Source organism: Hypanus sabinus, chromosome X1 (assembly GCF_030144855.1).
Source record: "Hypanus sabinus isolate sHypSab1 chromosome X1, sHypSab1.hap1, whole genome shotgun sequence".
Taxonomy (NCBI): Eukaryota; Metazoa; Chordata; class Chondrichthyes; order Myliobatiformes; family Dasyatidae; genus Hypanus; species Hypanus sabinus.
Window position 1 is genome coordinate 20,698,134 of NC_082738.1, and position 25,205 is coordinate 20,723,338.

A 25,205-nucleotide genomic window follows, 5' to 3' on the forward strand; every position below is an offset into this window, starting at 1 on the left:
ACCATAGGCTGCATAAGATATGATTGATGGTGCATCCAGGAGGGATTATGGACCTGTGTGTGCCACAACACAAGAAAGCAATCAACAACACAGCCAGCATTCATGTATCACTTTAATGCTTTGTAGTTATTGGCTTAAAGCATGTGGAAGCTGAAGCCAGCACTTAATGTCTATCTTAAATTGCTTCCAAACTGGAGGCTGTTAAAGTACTAACCGCATTGGTGGATCTGGAGTTACAAAGAGGTCAATGGCAGATTTTCCCTCCCTGAACGACATCAGTGGATCTAATGAGCTTTTAATCACACTTCAGTATCATCACTAAAATGACAAGTTTTTTTTAAAAGATGCCATAAAATTAACTAAAATTCAATACCACGACTTACTTTAATTTCAGATTTATTCAATACATAAATTTAAATTCCCAACTACCACAGCAGGATTTGAACTGATGCCTCTGGGTCAACAGGCCAGAACTCTTGCTGCTATTTCAGTACCTTAACCACTGTGCGGTCAGGTACTGAACTGCAGTAAAACATCCCGAGTCAATTCACAGGAGTCTTGTCAAGGAGAATTTTGACAGAAAGCCACAGAATGAGATTATAATTTAAATATCAGCACTAAAAGTTTGGATGATGAGGTAAGTTTTAGGAATCATCAAAAGGGAGGAAAAAGAAAGGCAGAGAGATTAGGGAGCTTGAATCTAAACGGCTGAAGGCATAAGACCATAAGACATAGGAGTAGAATTAGACCATTCGGCCCCTTGAGTCTGCTCTGCCATTCCATCATGGCTGATTTATCATCCCTCGTAATCCCATTATCACACCTTCTCCCTGTCACCTTTGACGTCCTTACTAATCAAGAACCTTTCAACCTCCACTTTAAATACACCCAATGACTTGACCTCAACAGCCATCTGTGACAATGAATTCCACAGATTCACCACCTTCTGGCAAAAGGAATTTCTCATCTCTGTTGTCTATCCTGAATTGCCTCCAAACTGGAGGCTGTTAAAGTACTAACCACATTGGTGGATCTGGAGTTACAACTAGGGAAATGGCAGAAACCATGCTGACTTCAGCCTATTTCATCATGTGCCTCCAAAAACCCTAAAACCTCACCTTTATTAATGGACTTCAACATCTTACCAGCCACTGAAGTCAGGTTAGTGATTCTTGAAAGATCATTACTAATGCCTCAACAATCTCTTTAGCTACTTTTTTCAGAACCCTGGGGTGTAGTCCATCTGGTCCTGATGACTTGTCTACCTTCAGAACTTTCAGCTTTCTAAGTACCTTCTCCTTAGTGATAGCAACTACACTTACTTTTGCCCCGACACTCAACTTTCTGGTATTCTGCTAGCGTCTTCCACAGTGATTACTGACGCAAAATATTTATTCAGTTCATTCGCCATTTTTTGTCCTCCATTCCTACCTCACCAGCATCATTTTCCAGCAGTCCAATATACACTCTCACCCTCTTATTCTTTATATATCTGAAAAAACCTTTGGTATCTGCTTTTATATTACTGGCTAGTTTACCTTCATATTTCAGCTTTTCTGTTCTTATGGCTTTTTTAGTTGCTTACTGTTGGTTTTTAAAAGCTTCCCATTAGTTTTAGCTGTATTAAATGCCCTCTCTTTTCCTTTTATGCTGTCTTTGACTTCCCTCCTCAGCCATAGTTGCCTCATCCTCTCTTTAAAATACTACTTCTTCTTTGGGATGTATCTATCCTGCACCTTCTGAATCGCTCCCAGAAACTCCAGCCATTGCTGTTCTGCCATTATCCTTGCTGGTGTCCCCTTTCAATCAATTTTGGCCAAATGCTTTCTCATGCCTCTGTAGTTCCCTTTGCTCCATTGTAATACAGGCAGTCCCCGGGTTACGTACGAGTTCCGTTCCTGAGTCCCTCTTTAAGTCGTATTTGCACGTAAGTCGGAACAAGAACATCCGGTATTATTTAGCGTTAGTTAGTCAAATGTTTGTCTTAGTATATAGTATATATTTTACCTTTCTATGCATATAAAACACTTAAGAAACATATGCATTCCAATAATTAAACCACTGTGTTGCTTAGTAATAATTGTAGCTTTCATTGGGTCAGGGTGTTTCACATGCTTCATTATTCCCACTTTATCCGTTATCCTTTAAAATTGTTCAGATCGTTGACCGACTGTAGCCTAATGCTTTTCCAATTACCGATGGCATTTCACCTCTTTCCAAACGCATTATTATTTCCACTTTATTTTCAATCGCGATCGCTTCCTGTCAATGGAACAGAAACACTGCGGGCGTCGAGTCCCGAGATCCGCTGGGTCTTAAGGACCACTGTACACCGTCAATGGAACAGAAACACTGCAGGCGGCGGGTCCTGAGCTCCGCCGGCTCCTGAGGTCCGCTGGGTCCTAATGACCACTGCACGGAGACAGGCTGAATGGGACAAGTGGGGTCTGTGCTGGGTTTGGGTATTTGATCGTCCACAATATTCTGTGTGAGAATTTAAACTGGAGGTGGCAGTGTTTTTTTTTATGAGGTCAAGTTGCGAGCTCCACATCAACCCAGCACGGATGGTACGGGAGTCACTGGATCAACATCAACCCGGCACAGGAGCGGTCTGTCACTGGATTGAACTTGGAAACCTCCGTTATCCAGCCCGGCGCTGATCTCACTGCGCCACCAGCCAACCGGAATGGGGTGGGGGGGGGGGGCGGGCGGCGAGGTCAGGGTGAATCTTACTATGAAAATTTTAAGCCAAATACAAAGTTAAACACTCAACACAGTGTCAACGGAAACGATTTAAAATGGCGGACGGCATTCTCGGTTCGTAAGTATGAGTTGTCCGTAAGTCAGATGTTCATAACTCGGGGACTACCTGTACTGATACACATTGATTTTAGCTTCTGTCTCTCAAACTGCAAGGTGAATTCTATCATATTACAGGTATCCCCCGCAATCTGAAGGTAGAGCGTTCCTATGAAACCATTTGTAATCTGAAATGTCGTAAATCGAAGAAGCAATTACCATTAGTTTATATCAAAAAAATTTTTGAGCATTCCCAGACCCAAAAAAATAACCTACCAAATCAAAGCAAATAACACATAAAACCTAAAATAACGCTAACATATAGTAAAAACAGGAATGATACGATAAATATACACCCTATATAAAGTAGAAATATTGTAGGTACGGTGTAGTTTCACTTATCAAACTCAGGACGAAAGCGAGCCAAAATCGATTTGGAGAAAAAAAAAATCAGCATGTACACGCGTGTGCAAACAACTGCCCGCACAAGGCTTCACAGTCATTGTATTCTTTCTCGGGGTAAACACATGTATAAAGCGGGCATCTTATTTTTGTAAAAGCGAAAATCCTCTTTGGTTAGTGAAAACCAAAAAGGTACTAATGTTGATCTTTCGTAATAGCGGGTTGCCGTAAAGCAAACGTTCGAAAAGCGGGGGCCACCTGTATCATCACTGACTTCTAAGGGTTCCTTTATCTTAAGCTCCCTAATCAAATATGACAGACCTGATAGCAGTAGAGCGAATATCCTCAAGGATCAGCAAGAGGTCAGAATTGGAGGAAGGTAGAGCTCTCAGAGGATATCTTACTTTTATTAAGAGATACAGTGCGGAACAGGCCATTCTGGCCCTTTGAATCACGCCACTCAGCAACCCACTGATTTAACCCTAACCTAACCACGGGACAATTTACAATAACCAATTAACCTACTAAATGGTACGTTTTTGGACTGTAGAAGGAAACTGGAGCACCCAGAGGAAACCCACGCGCACACGGAATGAAATGTCCAAACTTGCTTACAGAGGACTCCAGAACTGAACTCTGATGTCCCGAGCTTTATGTAAGAGCTATGTAACAGTTTCTTCCTCCAAGCTATCAGACTCCTCAATACCCGAAACCTGGACTGACACCTTGCCCTATAGTCCTGTTTATTATTTATTGTAATGCCTGCACTGTTCTTGTGCACTTTATGCAGTCCAGTGTAGGTCTGTAGTCTAGTGTAGCTTTCTCTGTGTTGTTTTTTTTTACGTATTTCAGTCTAGTTTTCGTACTGTGTCATGTAACACCCTGGTCTGGAAAAATGTTGTCTCATTTTTACTATGTACTGTACCAGCAGTTATCGTCGAAATGACAATAAAAGTGACTTGACTTGACTTTAGTAGCACTACGCTAACAGCTATGCTACTGTGGCGTCCCATTTAATAGATTATTGTACAAAAACTCTTTTTTAAACAATTTAAATTCCCATCTGCCTGGTAGCATTTGAACTTAAGCCACCAGTCAACTAAATTGGCAACCACCATGTCAATGCAGATGCCATTTTTTGGAAGAGGTGCAAAAGCAGTCCTCTTAGATGTTATGGAACCCAGTGATGCAATTCAAAGAAAAACTATAACATATATGAAAATTTCTTGTGTTTTGCTGTTACTCTTTTATTATCCTTACAAGCCTTTTAAAAGGAACTTGTGTGTCCCTTTAAACTTAAAATTTGTTTTGCCTTCTACTTCTACCCTCTCCAAGTCTGATAATACAGTTGACAACTCTGGCGTGTCCCAGCGGTGTGATCACATGACTTCCCTTCCTTTGACCCGTCCTTTAAAGCCAGGTTCTGTCCTCCTTGCCACCCCAACTGGAAAGGGAAAAGAGACTGTTGAATTCAACAGGTTAACATGGAACTCTACAACCGATGGCAGACCCTTTGGCCCACAATGTTGCACTGACCTATATAAATCTGTTTCACAATCAATCTAACCCATCCCTCCTACACAGCCCATAACCCTCCACTTTCCTTTCCTTTCATCTATGAACCTACCGAACAGTCTCTTAAATGTCCCTAATGTACCTGCCTCTACCACCAACCCCCCCCCCCCCCAGAACTGCATTCCAGGCACCCCACCACTCTCTGTGTAAGAAACCTAACTCTAACATCTCCCCTAAACCTTCCTCCACTCACCTTAAATGGATGCCTCTGGTACTGGCCATTGCCACCCAGGGTAAAAGGTTCTAGTTGACCACACTATGCCTCTTGTTATGCATATCTATCAAAATGCCTCCCACCCTCCTTTGTGCTGAAGAAAAAACACCTAGATATTCTCTAATCATGGCAGTATACTGGTAAATCTCTTCTATACCCTCTCTAAAGCTTCTACATCCTTCCTATAATGAGGCGACTGTATTGCTCCATGTGTGGTCTAACTAGAACTGCAATGTTACCTCGTGGCTCTTGAATTCAGAACCCTGACTAATGAAGGCCAGGATACCATAAGCCTTCTTAAGCACCCTGTCAACTTGCGCGGCAACTTTGAAGGATCTCGACTGAGAGCCACGCAGTCTTTGTTCCTGATCTCCAATGGTTACAAAACTAATAAATTATATTGCTTATTGATTTTTTTTCTTAAGCTCTTTTCTTCAGAGCTCCTTGCATAATTATCCTGGATTTGCATGTAAAAGGACCCTCGAGGTTGTTTTCCCGCCTTTTTACAAGGCTAACTCCAAGCACTCACCTGAAATGAGGAAACAGGTGAGGTGATGTAGGGTGTAATGGATGTCTGTGCGATCATCCTGTTAGGCGCAATACTGTATGGACTGGAATAAAATCTAGAACAAAACAGAAGACAGACAGGCTTGAGGCATTGGTAACCACTTAATTGCTAAGTTACTCCCTATCTAGTCTTTTGATCTAGTTTCTCTCCATTGCCACTCCATGACAACCACTCTTGGCTTGCTTTTACTGGCTGACCCCAACGATAGGCTACAAGGAAATATAAATGCAATGAAAATGAGTTAAATAATGACCACTCTTGGGCCATTTTGTGTCACTTATTTTCTGAATCTGAATCACATTTATTACCTCTGATTTATATAACATGAAATCTGTGGCTCTGCAGTAGCAGTACAATGCAAAGATGTAAAGTGACTATAAATTACAAAACTAAGTAGTTTTAAAAAATGGAATAGAGAGATAGTGTCCATGGGCCGTTCAGAATTTTGGAGGGGAAGAAGCTGTTCCTGAATCGTTGAGTGTGGGTCTTGTCAGGATGCTTTATGTCAGCGCTGGCTCTTGCAACCCCAACACTATTCCTTTGGCTTAGTCACAGTTATGATGTTACTCCCTGTGCAATGCTCCAACATGCTTTTAAAATGCACAACGCTGGACTGGAAACCAGAAAGGTAATTAAACCACTCACCCACACTTTACATCCTTCCCACCCTCTGCACTAACATCACTCACCAAACAACCCCTCAGGTAGCTCCATCCCCAAGATCGGTAACCCACTAATCTCTTGCCCGAGAGCTGAGCAGGATGGAAATTCTGCACTCGACAAGGGGCGGATGTCACAAAAATTCGCCCCTCCCCCTACTTGAGGACCAACCTAGAACACTCCCTTTGGAAACAATCTCCAGCTGATGCAGAAGAAGGGGGAACTTCTCAGAGAAATTCTGTATTTAGTTAGGACCCCACAGGTCTGGCTGTGATGAGAGGGTGTTCCTTGGAAGCCCCTCTGAGGTGGATGGGTGAAGGGGTAGGAGTGCAGGATCTTATTCACCCTCTGTAATTAGGGAATGGGGTCAAGGGGACTCAAGAGGTGGGAAATTTCCGAAGCTCAAGTGTGAGAGTTATTACAGAAGAGACAAATTTACTTACTCGTTTTGCAAAGCAGTGGTTGGGTCATAGGTCAGTGTCATTGTGCCCTGAAAGAATAAATCAGTTATAATTATCTTAATAACAGGGCATATAGCAGGTAGCAATACCTCTTATTCCAAAGGCAAAGTCAAATTTGAGATTATTGTACATATGTGCATAGGTGCAGTGAAAAACTTACTTGAAGCAGCATCACAGGCACAGAGCATCAGATAAACAGCATCCACAACAATTAAACACTGTATACACGTTGTACACAATATTTGCAAGAAGGAACACAATTACAACAAAGGAAGTCAATTTTTTGGGCAAAGTGATCGAAGTTGTCATAGGGTTGCAATACTGGGGTAGTAATTAGGAATGTGCCTGTTGGTTCGAGAATCAAATAGTAGAAGGGATATAGCTATTCCTAAACCTGGTGATGTGGGACTTCAGGCTTCTGTACCTTCAACCTTAAAATATTAAGTCTTCTTATATAATGTACTGCAAGGTAGTCCAATGTCACAATAGCATGACTGCAGTGGATAACTATGGAGCTCTTCAGAACTTGTACCAACTCCTTCACAACAAACTAGCAAGCATCATAACATATGTACAGTGACATCTCGGATGTGACTTACCTACATGTCTAATGCTAAATACGCCACTTAGAACAGGACAGAGACACAAGAGCAAAAATAAACTAACTGCTGGAGGAACTCAATGTTTCTGGACCAAAAGAGTGCAAAGAAGATGTTTTGAGAATGTTGCCAAGACTTGATGGTATGAGTTACAGTATGAGTTACAGGAAAAGGCTGGGTGGGCTAGGACTGTGTTCCTAGGAGTGTAAGAGACTGAGGGGTGATCTTGCAGAGGTGTATAAAATCATGAGGGCTTAGATAGGGTGAATACACACAGTCTTTTTCCCAGGGAAAGGGAATCAAAAACTAGAGGGCACTAATTCAAAGTAAGAGGGGAAAGGTTTAAAAGGGATCTGAGTGGTAGTTTTTCCACACCAGAGGATGGTGTGTATTCAGTACAACATGAGATGGCCTCGTCACCCACAAGTTCTGAAGGAGCTGCTCGCATCTGGAATTTGGTCAGGGGGGACAACAATGACAACCTGCATTTCTTTAGTGGCTTTAATATGTAGTCAGCCCTCACTTGTTTAGTACTTATGTATCTAGAGTTCTCATGGGGTGTACAGGATGTGAAGGGAAGGGTAGCCCCACTGGTGAAAGGGCTTGTCGTGTCCAATCTGGAACAGCTCACCTTCGGTCCCCACCGGGCATGCGACAGCGGCCACAGCCCAGTACACCGCTTCGACAGGTGGGCTAAACCAGGTGAGGGTAGCTGGCAGCCTCATACCCTGGTGAGAAAGGGACATGCCTGCCCTAGCATGTAAAGTCAGCTCTGGTGGACTAGGTGAATGTGGTCAACAATGAGGAAGGTGATACTGCAACACTCCGTGGCGAGGGAAGGGCATGACGAGGCACAGAAGACGTCATGGCTATCCACTGCAGCCAAGGAAGACCCCAGTTTGTGACGCTTGCTCGTACCACTGGACTCGGACTCCCGAGGTCGAGATAGTGGAACTGCCCAAGTGCAATGGCATTCCTACTTTAAAAACTCTCCAGAACAGGTTTCCTGTCATCGGATATAATGGACAACCATCAGAGTTCTCATCAAAATGGCAAGAAGGCTAGTCAGCCAAAATCTCTTCAGGCTTCAGTTTTGACTCACAAAATCTCTGATGAACCTGATGAAATGCCATTCAAGTGTCCAGAACACAGTAAATATATCACACTGATCGTCAGGCATTTAGAATGAAGAGATTTTACTTTAAGTGGTAATCTAGCCCAGGTTAACCTATATAGCTTGGATAAGATTGTTTTTTGCAGTAAGATAAGCTCAACTAGTGAATTTTATTTCAAGTGTTATGCAAAACAAATGTAAAGAGACATTTTTAGATATTGATGTTGATACATGAGAGACTTGCAGCTGTCAGTTGATGAGCAGCAAGATCCACTTTGAAGATTTAGGATATAATATGATAGTGAGTGCAGTCATTCATTTGATTTATTTTTACCATATTTTACAACATTATAGAAATACAGCAATAATAATAGCTCTAAAATACACAATCACAGTGCAACGCATTGTTATTTTAAAGGGTAAGGAGATGACATATAGTCTGCCTATTTATTTGAAGGTTTATGAATAGAATGCCAGTGTGTGATTTACAGTAATAGTTCTATGAGCAATTCCCATGCATGCAATGACTTCCATTCCCCATGGGTGCCAAATGGCTGAGAGTTTTCTATAGTAAGTCATCCAGGGTATTTCTTTAGGGCATTATCAGACAGAATTGAACTCCGAGCTATAGAAAGGGACACTGGGGCAAATAACAAAAAGCTCAATCAAACAGGCAAGCTTTGAGGAGTTTCCTAAAAAGGTGAGAAAGGGCAGCACCACAGCTTGGCGGCCCAGGCCGCTGAAAGTACAGCTGCTAACAGTGGCGCAATTCAATTCAGGGAGGATCAAATGGCCAGAATTGGAGGAAGGTACCGATCTCAGAGAATTGGAAGCAATAACAGAAACGAGGACGGGTGAGACTGGGATAAAATTTGGAGAGAAGGATGGGAATTATGGAATCAGAGGGGCTTCTTAACAGGCAGTTGGTGGGTTTCAGTAGACGTGAGGTGGTGGGCGAATAGGGGGGTGGGGAAGGATATGAGGTTGGAAAAGGGCGGCAATTAAGGAATAAACCCAACTCTATGAAGTGGGGGGAGCAAGAGAGCCTGTATAAGTAATATAGGTCAGCGACATGTGCCCATTCTAGGGTCAAAAGGGGGTGGCGAGGGAGCTTCTGTTGCTGCAGACTTGCCTCACACTGCCCTTGCAGTGGCTGATGAAGGTGCCTGGGAGGGTGGGTGGGTGGGGAAAAGATGCAAGCAACACTCCTTACCGGCTCTCCATCTCTGGGCCAGGCTCTGCCATTCTGCAGGTACTTGTTCTGATTCTGTCGTTTCTTCTGCCCACCATCTGCAAACTTGCACAGCAGAGGTTCTGAAGGAGCTGCAAGGACAAAGAGTGTTGGCAAACATGCTGGAGGACGGGGGGAGGGGGAACTTGTGCAAACAACCCTCCACAACCCCTCATCCCACACTGCCCCGTGATCCTAAATATGGGCCTGCTATCCCTGCTCCACCCCAACCCCAATGGGTGAAATTGACTCACCTGGAACTCCTGGTTGCATCTTAATGAATTTCCCATTGAAATGAGCAATGATTGCTTCACACTTCTCTGTTGATTCCATCCTACACAAAATAAAAATTAAATAGCATAGGGTTGACTAGGACATCCTTTACAATATTTTTTAAACAGGGAGCAAATTCAGAAATCAGAGCTGCAAAGGGACTTGTGAGTCCTCATGCAGGATTTCTAAAGGTCAACTTGCAGGTTGACTTGGTGGTAAGGAAGGCAAATGCAATGTTAGCATTCATTTCTAGAGGACTAGAACATAAAAGCAAGGATATAATGCTGAGGCTTTATAAGGCACTGGTCAGACCACACTTGGAGTATTGTAAACACGAGGAAATCCGCAGATGCTAGAAATTCAAACAACACACACCAAATGCTGGTGGAACACAGCAGACCACGCAGCGTCTATAAGGAGAAGTACTGTCGACGTTTCGGGCCGAGACCCTTCATCAGGACCATTATCCACAAAAGGGTGTGCTGGCATTGGAGAGGGTCCAGAGAAGGTTTACGAGAATGATCCCAGGAATGAAAGGGTTAATAATGCATGAGGAGTGTTTGATGGCTCTGGGCCTGTACTCATTGGTCTTTAGAAGAAGAAGGAGGGATCTCATTGAAATGTATGAAACATTGAAAGGCTTAGAGTGGACATGGAGAGGATGTCTCCTACAGTGGGAGAGTCTAGGACCAGACAGCAGTCTTAAAATATAAAGACATCCCTTTAGAATAGAGATGAGTTGGAACTAATTTCACCACAATCTGTGGAATTTATTGCCACACAATTTTAACACAACATCCCAACTTCTGTACTCAATACATTGATTTGTGGAAGCCAATATGCCAAAAGCATTCTTTATGACTCTATTTACCTGTGACAACACTTTCAAGGAATTTTGGATCTGTATTCCCAGATTCCTTTGTTCTTCCATATTCCTCAATGCCCTACCATTCACTGTGTAAGACCCACCCTGGTTTGTTCTCCTGAAGTGCAACACCTCACACTTTTCTGCATTAAATCCCATCTGCCAGTTTTTAGCTCAATTTTCCAGTTGATCCAGATCCCAATGATAATCTTCCTCACTGTCCACTACACCCCAAATCTTGCTGTCACCCACAAATTTGCTGATCCAGTTTATCACATTCTCAAACAGATCATTTATTTAGTTACTTATTGAGATTCAGTATTGAATAGGCCCTTCTGGTCCTTCATGCTGCACCGCCCAGCAATCTTTCAATTTATTCCTGGCCGAATCATAGCACAATTTACAATTACCAATTAACATACCAAGTGCTACATTTCTATGGCACTCCACAAGTCACAGACCTCCAGTCAGACAGTCAGCCATCTGCTACCACTCTGACTTCTCCCAAAACCAATGTCTAATCCAAATTACCATCTCATCCGGAATGCCAAGTGACTGAACCTTCTTGACCAGCCTTCCTTGCAGGACTTTGTCAAAGGTCTTGCTAAAGTCCATGTAGACAACATCCACTGCCTTGCCTTCATCTACTTTCCTAATAACTTCCTCAAAAAACTCTAAGATTGGTTAGATACGACCTACCATGCACAAAGCCATGTTGACTATCCATAATCAGTCCCTGTCTATCCAAATACTTACACAGGTTTCCCCCGCAATCCAAAGGTAGAGCGTTCCTATGAAACTGTTTGTAATCCGAAATGTTGTAAATCGAAAAAGCAATTACCATTAATTTATATGGGAAAAATTTTTGAGCGTTCCCAGACCCAAAAACATAACCTACCAAATTAAAGCAAATAACACATAAAACCTAAAATAACACTAACGTATAGTAAAAGCAGGAATGATATGATAAATATACACCCTATATAAAGTAGAAATATTGTAGGTACAGTGTAGTTTCACTTATCAAACTCAGGAAGACAGTGAGCCAAAATCGATCCGGAGAGAAAAAAAAATTGGCACGTACACAGATACGCACGTACACGCATACACAAACAACTGCCCCCACAAGGCTTCACGATCATTGTAGTCTTTCTCAGGGTAAACACATGTATAAAGCCAGCATCTTTTTTTCGTAGAAGCAAAAATTCTCTTTGGTTAGTGAAAACAGGTATTAATGTAGGTCTTTCGTAACAGCGAGTTGTTGTAAAGCGAACGTAGGAAAAGTGGGGGCCACCTGTACTGTATATCCGGTCCCTTAGAATACCTTCCAATTATTTTCCCACTACTGATGTCAGGCTCACTGACCCATAATTTCCTGGCTTATTCTTAGAGCCTTTCTTAAACAACAAAAAAAAACATTGGCTATCCACCAATTCTCTGGCACCTCACCTGTGCCTAATGATGTTTTAAATATCTCTGCTAGGGCTCCTGCAATTTCTGCACTTGCCTCCTACAGAGTCTGAGGGAACAACTTGTCAGGCCCTGGGGATTTATCCACCCCTAATTTGCCTCATAACAGCAAACAACTCCTCCTCTGTAATCTGTACAGGGTCCATATCCTTGCTGCTGCATTTTCTCACATCTACAGGTTCTGCGTCCATTGTCCACACGCAGAAAATCCATTTTCTTTTTTGACTCCACACACTTTGATCTTCCAAATGACCAATTTTTCCGCTTTCTATCCTTTTGCTGTTAATATATCTGTAGAATCCCTTGGGATTCTCCTTCACCTTGCCTCCTTCACCTCATGCCTTCTTTTAACCGTCACGACTTTCTTCTTAAGTGTTCTCTTGCATTTCTCATACTCAAGTTCCTCATTTGTTCCTGCATGCCCATACCTCCTGTTGTGCACCTCCTTTATTTTCTTAACCAGGGCCTTAATATCTCTTGAAATCTAAGGTTTCATAAACCTATTATCCTTGCTTTTTATTCTGACAGGCACATACAACCTGAATACTCTCAAAATTTCACTTCTGAAGGCCTCCCAGTTACCAAGAACATCTTTGCCAGAAAACAGCTTGTCCCAATCCACACTTGGCCAGATCCTTTCTGATACCATCAAACTTGACCTTTCTCCAATTTAGAATCTCAACCTGAAGACTAGACCTATCCTTTTCTATAATTACCCTGAAACGAAAAGCATTATGATCATGAGATGCAAGGTATTCCCCGTCACAAACTTCTGTAACCTGCCCTGTCTCATTCACTAATGAGATCTCTCTCTCTCTCTCATTGGGACTTCTACATACTGATTGAGGAAACTTTCTTGAAAACATTTGACAAACTCTTTTCCCATTCAGCCCTTTTACAGTATGGGATTCCTAGTCGATATAAGGTTCAAATCACCCACTATCGCAACCTTATATTTCTTGCAACAGTCTGCAATTTCTCTACAAATTTTCTCCTCTAAATCCCGTGGACTGTTGGGTGGTCTACAATATAATCACAATAACATTGTCACACCTATCTTATTCCTCAATTCAACTCATAAAGCTTCACTGGACGAGTTCTCCAGTCTGTCCTGACGGAGCACTGCTGTGTCACTTTCCCTGACTAGTAGCATCACCCCTCCCCCTTTAATCCTTCCCACTCTATGGCGTTTGACATCTAAAACAACAGAAGCCCGGAACATTCCTGCCCCTCCTGCAACCAAGATATCGTCCTTCTTAATGGAGTTTTCCTTCCTCCATCATTGATGCTGCCCTTGCCTGCATCTTTTCCATTTCCCAAACTCCTGCACTCGCATCATCTTCCTGCTGCCTTGACATAACCCTGACTGATGTGCTCCACTTGCCCACTCACCTCCTCCCTCAACACCATTCAGGGCGCCAAACAGTCCTTCCAGGTGAGGCCTCCTCTACATTACAGAGCCCTGATGTAATCTGGGGGACCACTTTGTCAAGCACATCCACTCCATCTGCCAAAAACGTAACTTCCTGGTACAAAACATTCCAATTCTCATTCCCATTCCAACATGTTGGCCTCCTCTTTTGCCACAATGAGGCCACTCAGAGGGTGGAGGAGCAACACCTCATATTTCATCTAGGTAGCCTCCAACCTGATGAGATGAACATCGAACTCTCTAACTTCCAATATTTTTTCCCTCCCCCTTCTCTCTTCTTCCATTCCCCACCACTCTGGCCTCTTCTCCTCACTTGCCTATCACCTCTGCTTGGTGCCCCTCCTCCTTCCCTTTCTCCTATGTTCCACTCTCCTCTCCTATCAGATTCCTTCCTCTCCAGCCCTTTACCTTTCCTACCCACCTGTTAACTGGTCCTCATTGAATCCCTCATGATGAAGTCAGGAAAGGCATTAGGTAGCCATCTCCAGAATTAGCACATCATTAAAGACATCCCTGCCACTTAACACACGGTTCAGGACAACTCTGATTTGTAAATTAATATTATGGCTGTTTATCCAGTAAACTCAATACTGTAACCAGTTGAGATGTGCTCCCATCGTAAATGTTTAATCCTGCAAAATTACGCGTCTAGACACAGAATGTTAAAGTGGATAATCAAAGCCATTGAACTAGTAGTTAATCACTTGTTGTTACCTTTGTATTTAAAACGTGTCACTGTGGTGTTGAATTTCATGACAGTGTCTCCAAAATAATGCCTGCTAGTCACCTTTGGTTCTACAGTTTCAGTCCCTGTGTGACTCATTCACCTTCACAACAGGTGACCTTCTTCCCCTCCCCCCACCACCTTTTTGATTCTGGTGTCTTCCCCCTTCCTTTCCAGTCCTGACGAAGGCTCTCGGCCTGAAATGTCAGATGCTTATTCCTTCCCATAGATGCTGCCTGTCCTGCTGAGTTCCTCCGGCACGTGTGTGTGTAGCTCTAGATTCCCAGCATCCGCTGAATCTCTTGAGTCAACAAGATAGGAAAGTTTCTTTGTGTGATGAATTTTGGTGGCCAGGATAAAGCCGGCTGTTAATTTGAAACACTGTAACAGCAGTATATTTTATGGAAAAGCACAACAGCATTCAGGTCACAGCAGCCCGCCACACTAAGCACTCAATCCCTCAATCACTGGTGCACAGAGTGCACCTTCTGCAAAATGTACTGCAGTTACTCACTGACAGCACTTCCCAAACCCAAACCTACCATCTACCAGCAAGGAAGGTAAGGGCAGATAACAACTTGCATGCCATACTAATATTTCAGACTGTATACTGATATATTACTAGTACTTCATCACCATGGTAGCGCAGTGGTTAGCACAATGCTTTACAGTACAGGCACCTCAGGTTCAATTCCAGATGCTGCCTGTAAGGAGTTTGTACACTCCTTGTAACACTAATAACACTAATTGGTTATTGTAATTTGTCCTGTGATTAGGCTTGGGTTAAATTAGTGGGTTGCTGTGCTATTCCACGCTGCATCCCAATAAATAAAGAAAAACACTGGATCAAAATGCCAGAACTAAATAAATAAACAAAATAGCCCCTTCACCAGAAGACTGCAGCTGTTCTTTGGACAATAAATGGCTAATGCCAACTCTCAGAGCACTCCCGTCAATCCTCATCCTCCATTTATTTCCCAGACCATTTACCCATCAAGACGTCCCACCCCTAACTCTTAAGTCTAACTGGTGACCAGATCAAGGCTGGTATGACTATGCAAAGGTTTGACAGGGTTCATTGAAGTGAGAGGTTTCTTTTGAGACCAGAATTTAGGGTCATGAATTCTAGTTGGGCACTAATAAACCAAGCCAGAAGTAGGAGAGACTATGGAACTTGGGGTCAAGATAGGTGTGAGAGAAAAGGTGTGTAAATTATAGTGACATAGTGGGTTGGAGAGATGGCTGAAAACCAAATAAACATGGCGTAACATGCAGCTGGCGATGCCACCATTACCAATCGCTAACACTACTGTGTGTTACCTCATTGCATTGGGAGAGGGAAGTGGGGGAGAAGGAAGGATGTTGCGGACATGGCAATTTGAGGTGTCTGTTGAACTGCGACATGACAGATCTCTGAGTGGCAGAGGGAGGGAGTGTGAGGTAGTTCTGTGAGCGCTACCAGGTAACAAGTGGGACAGGGGCAGGATCTTCACGGCTGAGTCAAGTTGGGGGACTTGATTGCAGACTTGGTAATGTCCATGAGTGAAAGGCTTAATGTATGAGGAGTGTTTGGTGTAACACAGCCTCAGAATAGAGGGACAAACCTTTAGAACTGAGATGAGGAGGAAAATTTTTCAGCCCAAGGGTGGTGAATCTGTGGAATTTGTTATCATAGAAAGCAGTGGAGGCCTAGTAAGGCAGAAATCGATAGGTTCTCAAATGGCTATGGGATGAGGACTTTGAGGAAGAAGGCAGGAGAATGAGGTTGAGAAAAAAATCATCCATAAATGAATGGTGGAGCAGACTTGTTGGGCTGAATGGCCTACTCCTGCTCCTGTATCTTATGGTCTTGCAAGGCCCAGCAATTGTGAGCAACCAAAAAGGGGGTGGTGAATAATAGAAAACATTGATAAAACGTAGATGTGCGGACATGTAATCCCAGCTACTGTCAGTGAGGGACACTCCATGATATCCCAGCATGCACAAGAAGCAGGACTGTCAGCCCCCAACGTAACAGTGTTGACAGTTCTCAGTTGCTCTCCCTGAAGGGAGTTATGACAGACTGAAGGAGACAGTTTCGTTCCCGCTCTGTCCTGTCACCGTCTTCTACAGGAGCCCAAGCAAAGCACAAAAGCCAAAGCAGAGAATGGGCTCATTGCTGTGAAGCAATGTGGTGCCTCAGTGCCCATGTGTGTCCTTCTGTTCACCCTCTGCTCTTGCCCACCTGCAGTTCCCCAGCCACTGACTCTACTAATTCCTGTATAATAGAACATGGAGCAGGAACAGGCCCATCAGCCCACAATGTCTGCGCCGAGCACAATGCCTAACTAAACAAAATCCTTCTGCCTACGCATGAGCCTTATCCCCACCATCCCTCTGCATATTCATGTGCCCTCCTAAAAGCCTTGTAAACACCACTATATACCTCCACTGGCAGCCCATTCCAGACACACACCACTCTCCGTGCTGCACTCATTTTTTTAAACTTACCCCTCGACCCTTAAAAACAAGCCCTCTAGTATTTAACATTTAGAATCTAGGGAAAAAAGATTCTGATTGTGTACTCTATCTCTGCCTCTCATAATTTTATAAACCTCTATCAGGTTTCCCTCAGCCTCTGATGCTCCAGGGAAAACAACCCAAGTGGGATGCTATTCCACAGATGAAGCTGGACTTCACTGACTTCAGGTAGTAGGGTAGAGTATACACCCCCTTGCTGTATCAATGGTGCAGACGTGGAGATGGTTGAGAGCTTCAAGTTCCTGAATGTAAATATCACCAATAGTTTGTCCTGGTCCAGCCACGTGGACATTATGGCCAAGAAAGTTCACCAATGTTTCTACTTCCTAAGGAAATTCAACACGTCACTGCTGACCTTCACCAATTTTTACAGATGCACCACAGACAGCATCCTATCCCGATTCACCACAGCTTGGTTCAGCAACTGTTCAGCCCAAGATCACAGGAAATTCCAGAGTTGTGGACACATCCCAGTCCATTACACAAACCAGCCTCTTCTCCACTGACTTTGTCTACAGTTCCCACTGCATAAGTAAGGACCCCTCCCATCCTGGTCATTTTCCCTTCAGCCTACTCCTATTGGGCAGAGGAAACAAAAGCTTGAGAGTATGTACCAGCAAGCTCAAGCTTCTATCTCACTGTTATCAGAATCTTGAAGGGCCCTCTCATATGATAAAGATGAACCTTTAATCTCTCAATCTTGATCTTACAATCTTGCAGCTTATTTGTCTACCTGCACTGCATTGTATAGTTTGAGGCAGACTGGCCTGTGCTGTCACAGCTGAAAAGCCTTATCACTGATCACTGTCCATACCAAGATAACGGATGGGTTCCATGCTCCACCTTCCCCTTCTATCAGATCCCACTGTCTGTAGTCCTTTGCCACCTCTCACCCATCACTATCTCCACTTCTTCCCTCCTCTGTCTGCCGATCGCCCCTCCTCACCTGGATCCACCCATCACTTACCAGATCTTAAAGATTCCAGATTTATTTGTCACTTGTACATCGAAACATTGTTGTTTGTGTCAATGGCCAATACAGTCCAAGGATGTGCCCGCAAGACTCGTCATGCTTCCCATGCAAATACAGCATGCCCACAATCAACCAACACATACGTCTTTTTTATTTGAATGTGGGAGAAATCGGAGCAACTGGAGGAGACTCAAGCAGTAATGGGGAGAACGCACAAACTTCTTACAGACATGGCAGGAACTGAACCCCGATCACTGGCACTGTAATACCACGCTATCCTCCTGGCCCACCACTTTATACTGGCTGCTGCGGTGCAGCCCTCGAAGAATGTGGGAGTCATTGGAGGGAAGCACAAATTGCCTGAGATTGTCGCTGCTCCAAAAGAAACTGGTAGATATGGCGGTTGACTGCGGGGTAACTGTCACACCTCAGCCATGACCCCATGGAGACTGTGCAGAGTGTGGCCGAACTCATGAAGGTCGGGTACCAAGTGCCGATTACAGAGAAACATGCACTACGAGGTGGGCAGGATTATCACTGCGCTGAAATACCAGGAATTGTTTATTAATATATTAATTAAGACAGGTATATGGATAGAAAAGGTTGAGAGGGATATGGGCCAAACATGGGGGAAATGGGACACTTGGTCAGCATGGATGAGTTGGGCTGGAGGGCTTTTTACCGTGCTGTCAGCTCTATGACTCCACTTGAACACCGGTGCTGAGCTACAGAGGGAGATACAGGTTAAGTTTATTGTCATGTATGGTGAGCTTTATTACTGCGCTTGGAAATGTGATGGAATACATGATCAAAAGCACAGTTTGATGGAGTGTCATAAAGCACGTAGACTGGTGGGGGAGAGGTAGTGAGGGGATTCCAGAGCCTCGGGTTTTGGAAGCTCAAGGCATGCCCTGTGGTGGTGCAGTAGATTTAATTTCTGCAGATGCTTGGAAACCTGGAGGAGCTTGCAGAGATGGAGTGGGGAACTGAAAATGGAAACTTTGATGAACTGTGAACAAGTTTGGGGGGACGAGCAGCAGAATCTTTACCAGGGAACTACAGGATGACCCAAAGCACTCTCACCTTGCAAAACCAACCCCTCGGCTGGCACCGTTGGCATCCCGCAGTATCCTGGTGGAAATGACTTGTCCAAAGGGCTTGAGCATATTCTGCAGTTCCTGCTCATCCATGGATGGTGGCAGGTTGGAGATGTACAGGTTCGTCGGGTCTTGCTCTTGTTGCTGCAGTATAAACACAAAGATCTAGTTGCAACACTGTTCTGTGCTTGCCACACATTGTTAGCCATCTCACACAGCCCCTCAGTCTTAACACCCTCCATAACCCCCCCCCCTTCCTCTCCTACACACATGGTCCATAACTGGAATCGAATGCCTCATCCGATTGGCTAATTGCCATCCAACAGTCTTGATGGCTAGTGAGGCCTGTGTCTCTCGCTGCACCAACCTTGTCTTCTTGAGGTATCACATCACCACCACAAATAACTTTGGTTTATCATTTTTCAAATGTATTGATGGGTCCGTGTTTTCTGTTCAACCTTTGTGACTCAAGAGTTGGTCCCAAACTTTGGAATAAGGCCAAGAGAAACAAGATCCTAACCCGGCAAGCTTGCTGAGTCTTGCAGCTCGAAGCTGGGAGGAGGATCAAGTGAATCTTTGCTTTCAAATCTCCTAAAGTTCAGAATGTAAGGAACACGAGCAAGGTTGATCAATCGAACCCGCCCTTCCATTTAATAAGATGTGATTGGTCTGAACTCTTACAACTGGAGCCTACGGCTCCATCCACCAGTGGTTGTGGACAGTCCCCTTTGAGAGAGGAAGTGCCTCACTTTCATTGGTAATCCCTTTCTGCTGTGTCAACCTCTCCCACGCTCCATGACTCTCCAGACAATGGGCATTCACGGGTCTTGATCGAGTTTGATCCTGGGTAAACTTTGTGTGTACCTTTCCCAGACTGACCTCCTGAGTTTAGAGCAGTGCCAATAACTGACATCAACCTGTTCCCTATGGCTGGATTCGTCATTGTTGACTTGACCTTTGCTCTTGTGGTCTTGGACACAATCTGAACATCTCAGTGTACGACTGAGTTTACCAATTGCACACCACTGGCCTGATATGGAACACCAATGCCCAGGAATGGAAAAGTCTAAAGAAAATGTGGATACAGCCCAGTCAATCACAGGCAGAGGGTGCAAAGGTTTACCAGGATGCAGCATGTCTTCTGAGGATAGGTTGAGCAAGATAGGGCTTCCTCTTTGGAACAAAGGGGGTGTCCAAGATGATAAGAGGCATAGATCAAGTGCACAGCTAGAGTCTTTTTCCCAGGATGGAAATGGCTAATGCAAGGGGGCATTATTTTAATGGGATTTAAGGCAAGTATAGAGGGGGTGTCGAAGATAGTTTTTTCCATAGAGAGGAATGGGTGCATGGAACACCCTGCCAGGGGCAGTGGTAGAGGCAGACACAGTAGGGTCATTTAAGAGACTCTTAGATAGACACATGGATGGTAGAAAAATGGAGGGCTCTGTGGTAGGGAGGGGTTAGATTGATTGTGGAGTAAGTTGAAAGATTGGCACAAGATCGTGGGCTGAAGGGCCTGTACTGTGCTATAACCTATGTTCTGTGGTCTGAAGAAATATCCCGCACATTGTCTCTGTATAGGCCTCCAAATCCACGAGGATGTGAGCCACATCAGTGTCCTCTCCTAGGCCAACATCCCTGGCATTCAAGGCCCTAGGTACAACACAGTTAAGATGGATGGGCCACACTAATCCCAAACCCCTAAACCAGACTCTCCATTCGAGCTCATCCCTGGGAGTAGACACAGGGTGGACAGAGGGAAAGATTTAGGGATCTGCTCAAAGTCTCCTTGAGGAAATGCAACACCCTTGTTGACCCCATCAGAGGATGGGAAACACTGGCCCATACCTGCTCAAAGTGGAGAAGGTGCAGACTGCCCCGGCACATCCTTAGGTGTCTTGGGAAATCTCTGCACCTACTGCTCTGTCTTTGGGTCCCATACTGGCCTCATCAGTCACCCCAGAACAGGAGTGGAAACCAGTCACCTTCAATCCCAAGGGACAAGCCAAGACACAACCACTGAGGAAGCAGTGAGATGCAACCTTAGATCCATTCTTGCTCCCTGCTCCCCATTAATGATTATCTCCAAGTTATTGCACCTTCTGTTACATTACACGAAAAGGCACCATCCACCAATTTGATGGGAGTTCTGGTTTATCATATCCTGTTATATAACCAATGCATGACTGTTAAAGTCAACAGTGCAAACCCTAAAGCTGTTGAATTGTGCTCATACTGCAAAGTTATTCTACTCTCTTGCTGGTTACAGGGTGTTTCCTTATTTGGTATGCTCTCTTAGGTTTATTAAATTCCTTATACTGAACAAAACACTCCCATATTTAGAGTCTGTCTGGAAAGACACATAGCACCCAGTTTGGGAAGCTTCAGAGATAAGACAGTAGATTGTGTCTTCCTGAGGAAACCAGGGCCAGATGTGCTTTATCGCAGGAGGTGAATGGTCTGACTCGGCTGCAAGGGTTTGTTTGTGGTTACAGAAATTAAGAGGCTCGTTTCTCAGGAATTTTGAAGATGGAAGGAAACCTTAATTCTCCAGGTACGGCCAATTTTACACCCAGTAACACATCTGATTCTAATAATGCATAATCTGCTGCTTACCCAAACCAACCCATTAAATACCACCTGTCCAATCCTCAAACTGTCCCATTAAATCCTACCTCTGATCCCAAAACAGCTTGATCAAATCTCATCTGTCTGATCCACAAATTGTCCTATCAGATCCCATCCTTTCAATCCTAAAACTGTCCTATTAAATCCAACTTCTCCCATCCCCAAACTGTCCCATTCAATCCCAACTCTCCTGTCCTAAATCCTCCCCACCCCACCACATGCCATACCTCTTTGACTTGTATTTGATGGGATGTTAACGTTTATCCATTTCCGACCACTCTCTCCTTTCTGGATCCGTCGTCTCCATCTCAAGAGATAGAGGATCCACTGATGTTTACTACAGACACACAAACACCCTCAGTTATCTAGACGACACCTCCTCCCACCTGGTCTCTTGTAACAATGCCATTCCTTTTTCTCAGTTCCTCTATCTCCACTGCACCCGTTGTAGAGGTGAGGCCTTTCACTCCAGAACATCTGCAATATCCTACTTTTCTCAGGAAATGGGGTAAGCCCCCACACAATGGCTGATGGAGCCCTCATCCGCCATCCAGAGACCTAAATGGCCCTTCCTCCAATCTCATCTATTGCATTCTATTCTCTTGATGAGGCCTCCTTTGCATCAATGGGACCAACCAAGGACTTGGTCACCTTCCTCTCCTATCAGATCCCATGAACTGTTACCTTTTGTCGCCTCCAGTTCTCACCTTCCAGCTTCTGTCACTATTTCCACTCTCCCCTCCTCCATCTGCCTATTCCCCCCTCCTCACCCGGACCCACCCATCACCTGCCACCCCTTCCCCTCACCATACTCTCCACTTGTTCACACCAGATGCTACCTGGCACAGTATTGAGTTCCGCCAGCATCCTTTAGCTGCCGACTTTACTCACTGTACATTCATGACTGTGTAGCTAAACACTGCTCTAACTTTACAAGTTTGTAGAGGACACCATCATAGTAGGCCAGATCTTAAACAATGACAAGACGGAGTACAGGAAAGCGATAGAGGGCAGAGGGGCATGGTGTCAAGATGACAATCTCTCCCTCAATATCAGAAAAACACAAGAGCTGGTCACTAACTTCAGGACGTGGGATGGAGCATAGGCTCCTGTCTGTATCAAAGGTGCTGAAAATTGAGAGTTTGACGTTCCTAGGTGTAAATATCATCTAGAGCTTGTCCTTGTCCAACCAAGAAAGTACTTTCTCAGAACGCTAACAAAATTCAGTATGTCCCTGATGACCTTCACCAATTTTTACAGATGCACCACAGAAAGAATCGTATCTAGGTGCATCACAGTTTGGTTTGACAACTGCTCTGCCCAAGATCGCAACAAACTACAGGGAGCCATGGACACAGCTCAGACCATCGTGCAAACCAGCTTCCCCTCCGTCAGCTCCATCTGCACTTCCTGCTGCCTCAGCAAAAACAGCCAACATAATCAAGGATCCCATCCCGTCCATTCTCTTTTATCCACCCTCCTTTCAGGCAGAAGATAGAGAATCCTGGAAGACATACCACCAAGCTCAAGGACAGCCTCCATCCCACTGTGATAAACCTCTTGTATGATTAAGGTAAACTTCTAGCCTTTCAATCTACCTCACTGTGGCCTTTGCACTGTATTGGTCTCCCTGCACTGGATTTTCTCTGGAACCGTAACACTATATTCCACATTCTGTTTTCCTTTGTACTACCTTGATGGCACATAAACAAAAGCTTGTCATTATATCTCATTACATGTGACATTAATAAACCAATTACCATTAACTACAGTGATTCTAATGCTCATGAATGGCCTCTGACAAATATACTGGCTTGCTTGCTTCAACATCCGGGCCGCCTCCGGTAGAGCCATGAAAGGGTTAGTTCCTTGGGCTGGCCAGTTCATCAGGATGGGGGATAGAACAGGGGATAGCAAAATCTGAAAGTCTCAGACAATGCGAGGCCGCAGATGGAGTGAGGTTTCAGAGTTGGCTGCAGTCTGCAGATTTCCCAAGGGCTCCAGCAGAGCTGCAACCCTGTGCTTGATTTACAATTCTTGGAAAAGCTAGAAGCCGACCTTGAGTCTTGTTCCAAGAATCCAGAAAACCAGACACTCATGATTTCAGCCACAAATTAAAAATAATGTGAAGTCTACCTGCCTTCATGTCCGCATCCTTTGATTTAGGACTCCAACTTCCCCAAAGACAGTCATAGAGTCAGAACATAGAAACAGGCCCTTTGGCACACCATGCCCATGCCTACCGCCCAGTACACATTTACACTGATCTCATTTACCACCACTTGCTCTTTGACTTTGCCTGTCTTGGTGATTCAAGTGCTTGTCTGGATAATTCTCAAATGCTGTGATCACCACAGCATCACCATCACCACCCCTTCGGGCGGTGTGTTCCAAATTCCAACCCCCATCTCTGGGGGGGGGGGGGGGCGGAGAAAGAAAAAACACAATCTCAGATATCCTCTAAACCTCCTACCCCTTCTCTTAAACCTCTGCCTTCAATTTTAGACACCTCTTAACCCCATCACGTATTTCAAAATTTTTATTTACATCGTTAAACCTACGAGGGCAGGCTGCTCCTTGTATGTCTGCCTGCGTTTCCCTGTCTCACTGCTCCCCCTCTCCTCTTTAAATTGGCCATCCTTTCTCTCCACCTTTAGTCCTGAGGCAGGCGCTCGAATCAAGATAATTCCTTTTCCTGCTACTCATGCTGCTTGACCCACTGCGATCATCCAGCAAGCTGCTTGTTGCATCTGCAGTCCCTTGTGCCTGAAAGCTTCCTCTCTCTGATCTCAGCCTGGTCTGATGTAACTCCACAGATTTGACACCTCTTTGCCCTCCGCCACACAAGCTATGCTGCGGTTTTATGAAACTCTGGTTCCGGTGTACTTGGATAATCATATTCAATTCTGGTTGTCCCATTACGGAAAAGTTGTGGCGGCTTTGCAGAGAGTACAGAAGAAGTTTACCAAGTTTGCCTGGATTCAGGGGTCACTGGCTATAAAGAGAGGTTGGACAAACTTGGGTTGTTTTCTCTGGAACAGCAGAGGCTGAGGGGGGACCTCAGAGAAATGTAGAAGATTATGAGATGTGTAGATAGAGTAGACAGCCAGTTTCTTTCCTCAAAGGTTGAAATGTCTAATACTAGAGGGCATGCACTTAAGGTGAAGAGGGAAAGACAAGAAGTTCAAAGGAGAGGTGTGGGGCAAGTTTTTTTTACACACCATAGCTCTGATTCTTGTTATGTAATACAGAACAACCTGGTACCAGCTGGTGAGATGTTTGTTGAGAAGCCTGTTGTATTGCCTCAGTGCCACATTAACACAGAACTGTACAGCCCAGGAACAGGCCCTTCGGCCCACAGTGTCTATGCTGAACACGATGCTGAATTAAAGTAATCCCTTCTTCCTACACATGATCCATGTCCCTCCCTTCCCTGCACATTAATGCATCCATCTAACAGTCTCTTACACACCACTATCATATCTGCTCCCACCATCGTCCCTGGCAGCCCGTTTCAGGCATCCTCCATTCTCTGTGTAAAAACATTTGTCCTGCACATCTTTCAACTCCCCCCCTCACCTTAAATGTCTGTCCTTTATT

General features: G+C 44.4%; 1 protein-coding gene across 9 annotated transcripts in view; it reads right to left on the reverse strand.

Annotated features, from left to right (window-relative positions):
• LOC132384674 (RNA-binding motif, single-stranded-interacting protein 2-like) overlaps nt 1–25,205 on the reverse strand; it is a 226,800-nt gene that overhangs the window by 20,904 nt on the left and 180,691 nt on the right. For 8 of the 9 annotated variants that reach the window (XM_059956023.1, XM_059956022.1, XM_059956021.1 and 5 more), the window contains exons 5-10: nt 18,964–19,121; nt 9,878–9,957; nt 9,606–9,715; nt 6,662–6,708; nt 5,520–5,613; nt 3–53 (exon numbers count right to left, since the gene is read on the reverse strand). In XM_059956023.1, the coding sequence (XP_059812006.1) occupies nt 3–53; nt 5,520–5,613; nt 6,662–6,708; nt 9,606–9,715; nt 9,878–9,957; nt 18,964–19,121 (540 nt within the window). The other variant, XM_059956025.1, reaches the window with a different exon arrangement.